Here is a 15,987-nt window from a genome sequence, read left to right on the forward strand (position 1 = left end):
AATAACAACACTAATTTTTCCAATTAATTGTTGGATGATTAAAGTCTATACTGATGATTACAGCATGATTGGGGAACATACAAGTGAAATGAGGTTTTCTCCAAATTTTTTGGTTGCATCAGGAGATGAGTCTGGTGGGGGATTATCGATGTATGCCCACCTCTCATACTGGGTGTTGCTCAAACAATCACATTTGCAGCTTCAGTGAATTTGAGTTTCATGTCTACTAGAAGTACACCACCTCCATTTCCTGTTTGCCTATCCTTTCGATATTTTCCTGAAAAATCTCACTGCTATCAATTTCAGCTTTCAATCAGCTCTCTGGTACCTAGTATTATGTGAGCTTCACTGGTTTTCATGAGTGCTTCAAACTCTGGCATTTTGTTGCAAATGCTTCAGTAGTTTACCATTAGGGTTTTAACACTCTCACCTGTGGGAGATATCTCTTTCGATCTTACACTGGTACTTGGGGGTTTCCTACAGCTATTGTTATCTGGATTGGATAGTGTGTCGCCTAATCTGAAAAGCCCTTGTGTATACCCTAACACAGTCAGCTACCTGAGTAGCAGCCTCTGATGTGTAGTGCATACCTGACTCTTTTAGGGGGACCCTACAGTTCTCAACCATTTGACATAAGCCTAGAAAGTTGCAGTGTAGCTTGTCACTGACTTTCAAAGTCTTTGGTTCAGTCCTTCCATTCATCACAGATCCAAAGATCCACAATCAAATCTGGGGACAATGATGCAAATTGTGAGCATCGTCGAAACTCCGTGTGCAAGGCTGGTCTTCTCAACCTTCTCTGTCAGTCACTGGAATGACCCAAGAATAACCTCAGAGCACAGACGGCAGGCATCATTTGTTCCAGTGTGTGCCACAATCTGCAGTTGGTTGCAGCCTGTTCCCTCAGTGGCTGTTGGAATAGCCTTTCAACAGGTTGAGTGAGACACCCATGCATATACACTGAGTGAACCTGGTGCCCTTTCCTGTCCTTTGCTGTCATTTGCCTAAGAGATACTGTTATTTGCCATACATTTGAACTCCTGACAATTAGTAGACCCCTACCCTTTTGTGACTGCCTCCTCCTGATACCAGACAAAACAGGTTTCCCCAAAGCAGGCGAAATGAGTCCCACTGACTCATTTTCAGTTTCAGTGAAAGCCAACACCTCAGATTTCTTGGGTAGGGGGACTGGTAGAACACCCTGAGTCCTTCCTGGCCCCATCCACCCTTTACAGGATGCCTAGATTACCATTGACATGCCACTTGCAGTCAGGTGGATGAGTAAAGACAGATCCTGTACTTTCTGCAGAGGAGACAGCATCCACAGGAGAGGATAATATTTACGTTATCTCTAGTACAGGTATCACAGGTACACGACTCTCCAACACACCAATTTACAGCAGCTGTCAGTCGTTTGACAGTAGTCAGGGCGATGTCCAGTGCTTACAAATGTCACCCAACTCATCCCGTGTTTGAGAACAATATTCACAATGGGGCTGCATTTTGGCTGATGCAGTGTATTACAAGACAGAGAATGAATAAATTTAAATTAAACCCACTGATTATCTTTTAATCTGTTAAGCTAAAAAGTTGCTAATTACCTATAAGAATTGGAGGAAATGCACAATGGACTTCCGATTCAGTTCCTGCAGAAACACCAACCCATTAGTCCATGTGTATGTTTGAACATGGTGGTAAAGCTGATACCCATATTTTCCATTGTCTGTCAACAGGTAAGAGCTTGTCCCATTCAGTTCCTCCTGACCAAATTTCGTGGAAAAATACATTTCCATTGAAGGGCACAGATGACAATATACCCTATAGCTCTCAGGATCTGGCAATACTGCGAAATGCTTCTCACTTAGTGTCAAGACATTCTATAATATTGTCAACGACATTGCTGTGCACAATGTTTAAGTCCATGTGTTCCAGAGGACTCCTAGTACCTCCATATCTGTAAAGTTTATGACACCTTGTGACAGCCATATTTCAGTCAGTTGGCATGAGCTTTTGGCTCATTCGCCATTGGTAAGCTGAAGTGTCCTACGAGTACCATAAGCTTCTAATACAAATTAATCATGGTGCTGTCATCTTCAGCATCTGCTACAAAATCATCCGTGTATATGTTCTCTTCAACAAGTAAAACGGTTCAAGGAAAATTTATTTTATGCATTGTAGCAAGTTCTTTTAGTGCGACGTCGAGAAGAAATGGGTGCAGGTGAGTCCTAAAGGTAGTCTGGTGAAGTAATACATAATCTTTTTTGTCAATTGTGATATAGTTCCCTTATTGGTCTGTGATTACTTTAAATAAATAAAAACCCCACGAGATCTCTTTCTTTCCCATGAAGAACTAATTGTAAAAATGCTTGTTTGATAGTGGCCATTAAGACTACTGGATACAGACGGAATCACAGTAAAACTGAAATAATGTCGGGAAGGAAATTAGGGCCTATTTCTAAAGAGTCATTCAGTGAATGAGCATTCTTTTCACGTGACAAACCATTGAATGCCACCCTCTTTTTCATGACATCAAACTTTTCTTTATTTACTGCCTAAAGTGGCAGATAAACTGTGTCGCTGGATGTATGTCCAGGAGGTGCGATTTCATGTCTCTTTCTTCCACATATCTCTCTTTGATGTGGCCTTTCATTTATGCCTTGTAAATGTGTTTCAGGTTGGTGCTCTTTGTTATGTTTTTCTCCAGTGAAATAAATTTCTTCTTTGTTTGCTGAAGATTATTACATACCATAACATAGGGTTTTTTGGGGAAAGGGGCCACTCTTCTACTTTCTCCCACTAAGAATCCAACCTAGAATGGAAGGTATCAGTACAATGGATGATGTTACCCAAATCTAAAGAGAATCTTTAACAATTTTCCAATAATAATCTGTTCCTATAAGGATCTCAATAGGAAGACCTGAGTCATTGTTTGTGTCTGCTAACTGAAGTATCCGGGTTTGCAGTAGTTTCCTTATATTGGAAGGTATAATTGGCTGCACGGCAAATGAGTATATGCTTTCAAATGCATTCACATATGTCATGGAATTGGTCCACATTCCCTTTAGAGTGATTTCTACGACTATAAGGTGCACTGAAGTTGTGGAAGACATTTCAAAGGTGCTGACAGTTAGGTTGCAATGTTCTATAATTTCTAGCTTGGCAACTTGGCAATGAAGCTCAACTGACTAAAGAATGAGTAAGTCTGCTTAATACTCAACGTCCATCACCCAAACTTGAGCTATCGGAAGATAAGTAAAATCAGGTGAATTGATGTTGATTTTTCCCTTCAGAAGTAACGATAACTTTCTGAGAAGATGAAGCAGGAGTAACAGTGTCAGTACAGGCAGCTTTGTGATGATGTTTCATGCAACTAGAACGTGAGACATTGCCCTTCCTACTGCAGTTTTTAGTACCGTGATGCCGATGTACAAATATAAAACAGCGATTATCCTGCTTTAACTTATCTATACATTATTAGTTGTCAGTCACTACAGTGCAGTCTTGGACACAATGAGCGTGAGCTTCACAAATTACACAGTATGGTCATAGTTCTTGTCTGGGTTTTTGCAAGTCTTTTTCTTGCTTTGAATTTATGTGAAGTGTCACTGCAGTGGGTTTAGAATTAGAGAATGTTAGATGATTTCCGCCAGTCTTCTGTGCAGCAAGAGCACCTTGAACTACTACTTCCAAAACATTCAGTAATTTCAGCACATCTCTTACAGTTCTACTATGGGTAACCCGTTTTGGACATATTTCAGTAAGAAATTCTCAGAGAATTTTCGGAGTGAGAACTTTACCATATGCTACAATGGCTTATTCTAGGGCATGTTTTGCTTGAATATGGTGGTTGCATTCCAGGAATGTACAGTTCAGTGTTTCAGTTGACACTGAGACTGTAGAGACATTAGTGCATCCAAATAATAGAGATGCACCAGTATAACGTGGTTCCTACGTCTGTACTGATTCAATAAATTTTCTTTTTTTCGTCATACATGTTAGCTGTTAGAGGTACTTCATCTAACAACTTTGGTTCGCCTGACAGAAACCCCAAAAGGAAAACATATTTGTTTATTGTAGAAAGCAATGGATCGGCATCTCTGCAAAAGGATTCAAACTTAGTGGTTGATAGTTTGATAGACTTGAGTACAGTGGGTTGTATGGACACTGTAAGTGACACAATATTAATCTACGATGTTAAGGCTGAATGCATATAATCAATTGCTTTTGCAGACTTCTGTATAATGTGTTTAATTTTGTATATATATTCCTCACATATCTACACATCAATGTCATTATCATTGTGACAGAGAAAATTGTGGATAGTGCCATCTAATGAAATGAGGTCTCTAAAGTGTCTTGAAGACTTTCCAGAAACTTCAAAACAGTTTTTCTGTAGTAAGTCCATCAACAGCTGCACAAAACTGCGTAGTATTAGTCCTCTCATAAGTTGCCTTCTTTTCAAAGTTGCCTTATTTCCAAATTTTCTAGCTGGGTTTCTAAGTATTGTGGCATTACGTCTTATTAGAGATGACTATTGTAAACTTGTTTATGAGTGTGTTTGTGAATAGTTAAATGTCTGATAGAGAGCGTACATGGAAATGTAAAATGAATCAAACAAGGGAAACTCCAGGTAGGGATTTCAGCAATGTAAGAAAAGACAGATTGTGATTTACCGAAAAGAAGACATGTCACGTTGCAGACAGGCACAATTAAAGGACACTTACATAAAGCTTTCAGCCACAGTCTTCATCAGTAAACACAGACACACACACACGGCATACACACACACACACACACACACACACAAGCAAGCACACCTCATACACAAGTGACAGCCAACTCCAGCACCTTGGGCCAGAATGCAAATGTACTTGGGGTGCAAGCAGCATCTGGAAGAGGCGGGGAAAAGGAAGGAATAGTAGTGTACAGGTGGGGAGAGAGATGAACACTGTCTGGTGGAATGTGCAGGGACTAGGCTGCCAACAGGCACAGTGTCAGGAGGTTGAGAAAAAAGGAGGAAGATGGGCAGATGCATTGACAAAGAGCTGCAAATATGAGGGTGAGTCAAATGAAAACCTTAAATTTGTAATAACAAATTGACATTTTGTGCCATTATTCTGTAAGTTGGTAAGCATGCTACAAACAGCGTGCAGAGTGGCCTGTAGGTGGCAGCGTAGTGCAGATGCACACATATTGTCACACTATCGGTATAAAGATAGCCGTCCCACTCGTCTCTAAATGCCTCATTCCAGTCCAGCAGTCCTACTCTAATGTGGAAAAAAGAGGCTATTGCCATAGTCTATACTCTCCAAAAATTTCTTTTTTTTTTTTTTTTTGTATGCCTCCAAGTTTCACCTTGTTGCTGGTCGTAAACCTTTGGTTTCGTTGTTTAACCCTCACACTTCCTTGCCTGACAAGGCTCCACAAGCCTACAATGCTAGGCAGCATTCTTGTCTCACTACAATTACGAAATCCATTTTTGATCTACATCTAAACATGCCAATGTGGACACCTTTTGCCATCTTCCCATCTTCATTCGTGAAGAATTGCTTTGTTTCCATCTTGATATTGAAATGCAGTTCATGATTTGAGGGTTTCCCAATTACAAGCTTGCACATAGCAGCTGCCGTTGCCGCTGACCAGGTTCTCCACCAGGTGGTCCGGTTTGTTCAACAAGGCTGGCCAGGTAAACCGCCGGGTCAGGCTTTGGACCCTTGTGCAACTATTTCTCCTTATGGTGTTGCTTCTCTGTTTTTGATGGTGTTTTGCTGTTGTCTGTGTAAGACCTCCCTCTCAGAGTAGTTATTCCCGCAGTGTTATGGTGCAAGATTCTACACCTTCTCCAACAGGGCTTTTAGGGAGTTTCATGCACTAGAGTGTTACCTAGGAGACTTTTTTTTGGACAGGGATTGATGGCGAAATTGTCTGTCTGTCTGTCTTTTTTTTCCTGGCTTGTGAGCAGTGCACATGACAGCAGACAGTTTCCAGGGCATCTCTGTCGCCCCGGCCTTCTCCACACCAGTCATGGGATGCATTTATGTAGACTGTGCGGGTCCCTTCTTTAATTTGTAGTGGCTCTTATTTGTGGATGCATTTTCAAGGTTTCCTTACATTCTTCAGTGTGCGTCGACATTGGCTGAAGTCACAGTTAGTGTGCTTTTGAAGGGTTGGTTTGTACTTGTTTCTGATAATGGGCCCCAGTTTGCTTCTCGCACCTTTCAATTGTTTTGTTCCCATCATGGCATTGCACATGTTACTGATCAACCATTCCACCATCAATCAAATAGTGAGGTGGAACAATTAGTGTATACATTCAAGTCCCAAATGAAAAAAATTTGTTGTGAGTTTTCCCTGGACAATGCCTTTTCTGCTTTCTGAACATCTGTCACTTCACTCTTATGGAGGAGCGGAGCCCAACTGAGTAATTTCACAGCCAACAACCAAGCATGCTCTCCCACTTTCCGCAGCCTGTTTTGCACCTGCCGCGGTTGGGTACAGCCAAAGAGCTGGTGCTGTGCCTCTTTGATCAGTTGTGCCCCCACTCGCCACCAGAAGCTCCCAGTTTGCTGGTGCAGCCCCCAGCCCCGTAGCCCGCCTTGCCACCCTCTGCCTTGAGCCCATCATCGCCTGGTGTGGAGATGCCCCCATCCCATTGGCTGCCTCTTCCACAAGCGATGCCTTGGGATTTCAGCTTCCTGGCACCTGGCACGGGTCCATCTCTGTCATCGGCTCCATTGCCACAGCTTACTTTTCCAGCCTCTCCTGCCCCCCTCACCATCATCACCACAGCCATTGATGCCCTTGGGTCCAGCTATGTCTCCTTTGCATTGTGGCTTGCCTGCTGATGATTGGCACTCTCCTTCTCGATGCTGTCATCGGGTGTCGTACGGGACAACTGCCCTTGGAATTGTCTGCATCTTCGTGCGCTCTGGCTCAAAGCCCTGATGCCTGCCTGGCACAGTGTCCCAATCCCGCTGTCGGCACCAGATGCCTCTGGTCCAGTTCCAATGGATGTGTCTCTCGTTAGGCCACCTGCGTCTCCTGGGCACCCTCTTCACACGAGGTAGAAGCTTACTGTATCCTGCTGCAAGCGCCTGCAATTGTGAGTGCTCCGAGGGTAGTGTCACGGCACGTTTGTAGTTAATCAAACACCAGCTGTATCAGTGTAGGCCGGCCACTAGAGAACACCTGTAGGAAGCGTGCGCATGGTACCCTCTACCAGCAACTCGTGCCTGTATACGCACGGAGGAGCAATGACTCACTCTATGTCCTTTTAGTTTGTACTGCTCACATCAGTTGTTCCATGTATCATTTATGTTACACCTTCTGTATGGTTGTTTTTTCTTGTTGTGTGTGGTGTCAACATACTGCTTCTTCCATACAACTTGCTCAAGCCATGTACATTGGTCTGGCGAACATGTTACTTGGATCAGTTTCATGTACTACATAGTTACTACAGCGAGCATGTTTTTTGTTATGTGCAGCGTTCGGCTTGTTCCATAGAACTTGCTCAAACCATGTACATTGGTATAGCAGACATGCGGTTCCACGTTGTAGAATATCGAGTGTACAGTGAATACTGTATTTGGGCTTCTGTATTTTGAAGGTGTACCTGACTTGATATAATTGAATTTTCTTCAGCTTATTCAAAACATAATCACCTATTTGTTAAGTCATTATAATGTCTCTCTCTTGAATACTAGCAGTTAGAGTGACTGCAAACAATTCAGTTGCTTTTCCTATTTTCAGGTGGTGGGGATGAAAATTTTGATGATGTTTATGAGTGCTGCCAATTTGCTTTGTGTGAAATTGCAGACATAGAATCATTTACAACATTTATTGTACCACAATTTTTAGACTTGGTGGTTGGTTCACATGATTTCAAGAAACGCCTTGTGGGAATCAGCTGTTTGAGGTGAGTAATTTGGCGGACTCTATCACCACCATGAATTAATCATTAACTTATCAAGGAACATATTTTCCATATAAGTTTGTTCCAAATTGTTTCTTTTCTATAAACATCCCTGAAATCTCTACAGTTTAAAAAAAAGAAACTGAATGGTGCTACTCGAAGAATAATTTTATAGGTTGTGTGTTGTAAAGCAATAGAGAAGAGTTGAATTCGTATCTGTATGCTTGGAGGTATTGTTCAGTATTCCTATCAGTTATGTTCATGCATTTCTTTTGACTTCTGTAATAATTGTCCGAATGAATACAAGAACTATTTCTAAGCTTCTCTCTTTATCTACTGAAAAAAAATCTGACCTGTTCTCATACTGAAATCGTACATAATTATGTGTGAGAATGTGCTTTTATTGTGCTTTATGTGATATCAATTTTAACATTAATATAGTAATGGAAAGTCTGTGGTGAAACATAAGTAATTGAAGTAGTAAAGGTAATAACTCACAGAACAGTTGAGGCATTGAGCCATAAATAATTACACAAACAAAAATGAGAATCTTGCTAGTTTTTGGATGAATCATTTTCCAGAACTAAAGAGTGTTTACTTTCTCCTTTTTGTACCTATTATCTCTATTTGGTAAGTTGTTTTTAAATTAAAAAACTAGGAGTAGAAATTATGAGGTTTAAAATGAATTGAACACTTTTGGTTAAATTGGATGGATACTCATCACAAACAAACATATAGTCTTTCATGTATAATCACCTTCCAACCAATTGTCATTAAACTTTTTTTACTATACAAAACCAGCTTTCTCCAGTCTATTGATAGTACAAGTTACAGACCATCTCTTCACAGATATTGAAGGCTCGACTCTGTTTTTCAAAACCACTGAAGGCTCTTATAGTACAGAAACCTTGATAAATGTTCATCACTATATTCGTTCTTATCAATTTGCCAAAACATATTTTACCAGAAATAAATGAGACACACCATTACAGCAGATCTGAAACACCATATATATATGTCAATGGGTCTTCTAGATCATGCTCCGCTGACAGTGTGCATGGAGCAACAACACTGTTGCCTCGCCATTCATGTGGCAGATGAGTTAACTCATGCTGTTGACTCAGTACCAATTTTAATTTGCTGCAGTTGATACGTGAGTTTTGAGAGCATCTCAATTGAAGTTGTGTTTCTCAAGTGAAGTTGTGTTTCTCAAGTGAATTACAAATGCAGGTCAGCAAAAGTATGAGCAATGTGTACCATTGATTTTTTTGTGAAGTTCAGTGAAATTACTACTGTGACTTGTGAAAGTTGCAAATGGCTTAATAGTGAACATTCTTTATCCAGGGCATCAATATTCAGGTGGCATAATTCCTTTTCAGCAGGCTGAGAAGAAGTGGAACACTAAACCCATGTGGAAGGGCTTTCAACCTCAAGAGCTAATGATAATGTGGAATAGGTGAATTGTCTTGCTTCATTACGTCACTGATTGACAGTGAAGATGATCATTAGCAATCTAAATTTGATTGTATTTAACATTCACCAATTCATAACACAGTATTAGGACATGCAAAAAGTGTGTGCAAAGATGGTTCTAAACAACCTCACAACTGAGCAGAAGAAAAGTTGAGTGAGACTTTTGAAGTATTCCATCCCAGTTGTTTTCAAAACAGCCAAGGTGGAATACTTCAAAACGTATTTTAACAAGTGTCTGTGGTACTGCACATGAAGAAAATGAACAATTGGATGGTTGTGTTTATTAATCTTATGGACCATTTCAGAGGGAGCCAGAATTCTTCAGTCACATTACACAGGTAGCAAAGTGTGGATTTTCAAATATGCTTCCTAAACTAAATAGCAAAGTCAAGAGGGGCACACTGCAAACTCTACCTGTCCTATAAAGAGGTTGAAAGGTATTCCAGCAAAAGCATTCCAGGATTGTTATGAAGACTGGAAACATCACCTCCATCATTGTAAAAGTTCTGAAGGGAACCATTTGGGAGCGGGGCATATTTGATGTGTGAAGTGATTACAGCTTATGATAAAAAAAATTCAGTCTCATTACTTTCGGACTTCTCTTGCCGACCCTTACATAAGTTCTTGACCAATTGTAGTGTTAAGACACTAGACTTGTGTTTAGGACGGCAGCAGTTCAATCCCCCCCCTGTCTAGTCATAAAGATTTAGTTTTGCAGTGTTTCTCTACATTGCTTAAAGTGAATGTTGGGATAGTTCCTATGAAAGGGTATGGTTGATTTCCTTCTCTACCCACTTCTGATCTGAATTTGAGCAACACAATCAATTCTCTCATCATTGACAGGGTGTTAAACCACGATCTTCCTGCAGCCACAGTTAGTCACCTGCTGTATGTGCTATGCCAGTGTCTGCCAGGTTTTGAGTCACTGCTTTGTTGGTCAACAGAACCTCAAACATTATAACTAAAGACAAATCTTTGAAGAACTATAATATAACAATAATAATCCTTGGGACAGCAGATGCTTCCTTACTTATACTTAACACACTATCTAAAACTTTTTCTTTCTGCACATGATGAGTAGTGCATATAGGTGGGCAGATAAATAATGGAAACTCATTAATAATTACTGCTTGAATTAATTGGAAAGAATAATTGAAAGAAATTGGAAGGGGGACATATCGTGGGTGAATTCTAACTGGTACTTATATCAACATATCTTCAACATCAATACATGTAAGATCAATATTCATCATTTAAGTTACGTACTTCTTCACATTAATTCCATTGTGCGTAGTCCTGATTATAAAAATGCCGATGCAGGATTGCTCCTCCGCTGCTCGTCCAAATGCCTCTTGTCTGCTCCGAACCTTCAGATGCAGGATTCTCGGTGTGGGTGAAATGATGAACAGACAGGTGTGGTCGATGTGAATATATGAATAAAACTTTACTTTTGTAATAACCTTCTTTAACACTGTAAATGTATACTTGAAATACACTTTTTTAAACAATACTTGTGTGACAGATCTCTTCATATGTCCGCCAGCTACCACCTATTTTCTGTGCTTGACAATATCATAAAAGCGGCAAGAAACTTCCCTTGTCATCAGATGTCGGATGTATGGATGGTGTCCCCACTGAATAAGTGAGAGCAACAAGAAGTAACAACCTCACAACTGAGCAGAAGAAAAGTTGAGTGAGACTTTTGAAGTATTCCATCCCAGCTGTTTTCAAAACAGCCAAGGTGGAATACTTCAAAATGTATTTTAACAAATATATGTCTGTGGTACTGCACATGAAGAAAACAGGTGAAGATAAAAACTGAAGAGCTTATTTCGTCTCTCTCTCTCTCTCTCTCTCTCTCTCTCTCTCTCTCTCTCTCTCCCTCTCTCCCTCCCTCCCTCCCTCCCTCCCTCCCTCCCTCCTTCCCTCCTTCCCCCTCCCTCCCTCCCTCCCTCCCCCCCCCCTCCTCCCCCACTGTGCATCGACATCACATGGAGGTACACATTGTCCAAGCTTATTTCTCCTTTTGAGGGTTGATAACCCTGGCTGGTATAGGCATAGCCTTTATGTTTGACCATTGGAGTTATCCTGTATGGTTATCAATTTATATGGGCTTGTCAGACTCTTTTAACACATACATACATAAATTTTCCCTCCTAACGAAGTGATTGCTGTAACCGTATAGTTCCATTGTTGTCAGTCAGCATCTGCACAGTGTTTAGCTTGTAAAGCATGTGCGTGCAGTGCAATGTCCGTTATTGCCCAGCTCGCGCTCACGTGTTTAGTAAAAGGCCAGTATCCATGTCGTGCATTTACATATCTTTCACTGCACAAGTTTCTGAAGATGTGTTCAGTGGTATGGTCCGCACCTTCGATGCGGTGACTACTGGTTTCCATATCAGTGGTCTGAGGAATTTATTTCTTCTCATTGCTCTCACTTATTCAGTGGGGACACCATCCGACATGTGTTGACAAGGGAAGTTTCTTGCCACTTTTACGACATTGTCAAGCACAGAAAATGCATGTTTTTATGACGTTGTCAAGCACAGGAAATTCATGTTACACAAAGTATTTCCATCTTTAGTTTATCTTGCACACACCCACATATATCACACGCACACTTAACACTTTGCAGCCAGGTTTTGTATGTTTTTGCACTTTGTTTTTGAGCATCTTTCATACAGTTGCATTACATAAAGTTTCTGTTGTTTCCTTTGACATGCTATGCACATAACAAAACAAAACAAAACACAAATACAATTACAAAATTCACTTATCCTATTCATTTGCTGTCTTGCCATTATCGTCACTTATGTAAAAATATAGTCCGTAACATATTCTCTCCCCTTTGTATGTATATGTTCATTGCTTGTCATTTTGCTTTAGTACATTTTGTGAAATTACAATCTAGTTACATTATTCGATTCCAGTTATACGAGTACACATTTTACTCTTGTTTGGTTATAAATTCTTCGTATAAAAATCATACAATAATAGGTTATCTTTTCCTTTATGGCATAAATTAACATACATTTCATTTTAATTTACAGCGGCTCCTTTTCAGAGCTTATTTATCAATTCCAAAGAATTACAGAACTAAACAATAGTCGCTACAATATATATATATGCGCCACTCAGATAACTATGCATGGCCTCGCCTCTCAGGCACTCTCTAGGAATGATCTACACACTACAAGGCTGAGGAAATTCCACAGAAAGGCATTTATATACTCAGTTACACCTCATTAATAGACTTAACTATGATTCCAAGAACAAAATAGTTTGTTGTTTATAAGCACAACTCAAATCTGACAATACCACTCATATCAGATACTTATTCAGTGTTTAAAAGTGTAGCTCAGTATTTACTTGTTATGTTCATTCTATAAAAGATACCATTTCATATGCTAAGGTATACAGAGTTGTATCATCAATACAATATGTTATGGACAATGACCGTAAAACAATGTTTACATAAGTATCAAATGTGCATAAAAATTTCAATATAAATCAGGGATTTGACGTTTTCATGGGTAGTTAACAGTCACAGTAGTTAGGTTTTGACCCCTTGATTATTTGCTAGAGCTCAACCTTATTTCAGCATCATCATATGTGACCTACTTTAACTGTTTTATTCTTCACAAACTTCCACTATCACATACATACATATCATAAATTTATAACTATATTTATCTTACGGTGTGGTCCTTTCTTCTGTTCGTATGGTACCTAACACTCTACAGGCATTTATCTTTCTTCAGTTTAGGATATGTCGATGCACCTTTCCATGGAAGAAAAAAACTTAAAACCAATTTTTCATAGATAAGTGTATAGTGGCTCGATGGCTGCTAATATCGTTTTCATATAATCAACCATATATTCATTCACTTCAGTGTGCAGTCATGCTATCACAAAACTTATTTAATGTCATGTGTGCATCTCTACTTACCTTATAAATCTGAAAGATAAAGAGTGTGGTGCGACCTCTTATTCAGTTTGACATTTATACTGTAGTTGTTTGTTTACCTGCAGAAAGACTTTTCTGGTTCTTCAAGTATAATTAGTGCATGCTCTTTCAGTACCTAAGTTTGTAAATATTGTACATTTATAGATATAATGTATATAGTAGCATAGCTTAAGTAAATATCTTGTAGTTTAGGGGCCCTTTCCTATGTGTATCATTCCTTAACTTATCTTTGTATGTATGTATTGTGTAGATAGTTGTAGTTGTAGTATAGATTCCCCCTTAATTTTCTATGCCCCTGTTTATGCAATAGACCTTACAAATGCTGGTGCAGGCTGTAGCTCATTGGGTTTGTTTGTTTTGTGTGCTGCAACACTTCCAGCTGTGCCTGTCTGGCTTGCACGCACTTGGGGTTTGTTGACTAGCTTGCTCCCCAATGCACATGCGCTGTGGCACTCTGATACCACTTACGTCACGGCAAGTTGTGTATTGTATTGCCTGCTACCATGTGTTTCGCAAGTTCATTTATTTATTTACAACTGGGGTACATATAAGGCAAAGCGTTGTATTTAGAGTATCACCGCCACTATATACATAAAAGTAAAATTCTTCCTTGTTACAACCACTCATTTCATCATATACACACATTTGATATATAAGAGAAAATACAAACAAAAATGTCACACCACCGGGCCATCCGTCAGTGTAGCAATTTACAAGTTAACAAAAATTATAGGGACAGATGGTCAGAGTATACTTTTATATGTTTACGCCAAAGGAAATATTCAAACTTTTTAAAGGACCAAATTACAGCCGTACGCCCCAGCTACATAACTGAATATGAACATTCAGCTTCAGATGGTGGAGCTAATTACTTTAGGGATGAGATTACCCTCTTCTTCTACCATTTGAAAAATGCATTCACCCAGACCTTGAGAAGACGCGTCAGTGCATAAACAAAAATCCTTCATGTCTGTTTGAGATAAAATATTAGCATTTAATAAGGTTTGCTTGATGTTCTCGAAATCGGTTTGACATTGCTCGTGCCATAGCCAAGATCTGTTTTTCTAGAGAAAATTGAGTAAAGCATCACTGTTTGTAAGTTGGTTAGGGATGAATTTCCTGATAAATGAGACTAGTCCTACGTATGCCTTTAATTGCCAAGCGCTTGTTTTGAGGAACAGGGCAGTTCCTAATGACATCAAGTTTTTTGGGCTCTGGCAATATGCCTTCTGAAAAGATTATGTGTCCTAAAACTTCTACCTTTTCTTGTCCGAAATTAGATTTATTGAGATTTGCTGTCACTCCATATTTCGAAAAGCTGCTCAATACTTACTCAATTAATCTTAAGTGTTCTACCCAAGTGGGTGTAGCTACTAGAAGGTCATCCACGTATAGTTTTACCTTACCCAAAAGTTCAGATCGTAGCACTTTTATCCAGTGCGGAGATAAAGACACCTGCACTTACGTTCAATCCAAATGGTAATACTTGAAATTCGAGGCTCCTGCCCCACATACGAAGGCGGTATACTTCCGACTTTTTTCATGTAGTTTTATTTGACAATATGAAGACCGGAGGTCGATTATAGTAAGAAATTTAGCATCATGGAATTTCATAAGCTGTTCATCTAAACTGTCTGAATGTGTTCTGACTGGTACAACAATCTTATTAATGTTATGTGCTTTGAGGACCAAGCGCACCTTGTCATCTGGCTTACTCATGGCCAAAATAGGACTACAATAAGGAGAAAATGATGGTTGTATTATGCCCCATTCAAGTATCCTGCTAATCTCTTTTCTTACTGTTTCCCTCTTTCTCCATGGTGTAGGGTATGAAGAAGAACAAAAATTTTCGTGAGGGTATGCTTCCATTTTGTACACAAAATTGTTAATGATACCTGGTCTTTTTTCAAACACATGTATATAAGCAAGTATCAGTTCCATAAGTTCTGCTTGCTGCTCTTGAGAAAACACGCTTTGATTCACTTGCTTTTGTGCTTATTGTGTTGACATTTATGACTTCTGCAACCGACTGTTTGTTATTGTATGTGTTGACATACATAACTGTGGGATTTTCCACTTGAACCTCAAAATCGTGAATAACTTCTGTTTTAAGTCTATAAGTACTTCCTCTGATTAGGTCTATTACAAATAATTGCTTATTTGCGGTGAAATGACATTGGCCCTTTCCTATATCAGTTTGTACTTGCTATGAACTAAATGTATTCATACTGATTAAGCATTCAACTATTAATTTCTCTAATATAAAAAAAAATTCATAGTACAGAAAACTGTCCTAATTGTTCGGGAATTAAGGCTTGTATCTTGACTTCTATTGATTTCTGACCAGTTTTGGTTTGCACCTTGCAGTTTTGCACTGGCAGTGTGGGTATACGCCCATGTTTCTTCAGTTCTTGAATGAACCCCTGTGACATCAAATTAGCTGTAGCACCTGTGTCAATCACAATGGGTACATCAAGATCAAATATTTTGGCTTTAAGAGTGCCTTGTACCTTGTGTACTGTCAAGTTTTTCTGTGTACCCTCATTACTTCGATACAGATCATCTTTCACATCACTACCTTGATCGTATCTGACTAAGCAAGTGTCGATCAAGCTTGTGCCTCCACCCTCCTCCA

The 15,987-nt window shown here is 39.6% G+C and overlaps 1 protein-coding gene across 1 annotated transcript in view; it reads left to right on the forward strand.

Annotated features, from left to right (window-relative positions):
* Positions 1-15,987, forward strand: part of LOC124607514 (MMS19 nucleotide excision repair protein homolog) — a 231,856-nt gene that overhangs the window by 122,001 nt on the left and 93,868 nt on the right. The window contains exon 11 of the mRNA XM_047139908.1: positions 7,750-7,915. Within this exon, the coding sequence (XP_046995864.1) occupies positions 7,750-7,915 (166 nt within the window). The remainder of the gene's footprint in view (positions 1-7,749; positions 7,916-15,987) is intronic.

The sequence above is a fragment of the Schistocerca americana genome, chromosome 1 (assembly GCF_021461395.2).
Source record: "Schistocerca americana isolate TAMUIC-IGC-003095 chromosome 1, iqSchAmer2.1, whole genome shotgun sequence".
Classification (NCBI taxonomy): domain Eukaryota; kingdom Metazoa; phylum Arthropoda; class Insecta; order Orthoptera; family Acrididae; genus Schistocerca; species Schistocerca americana.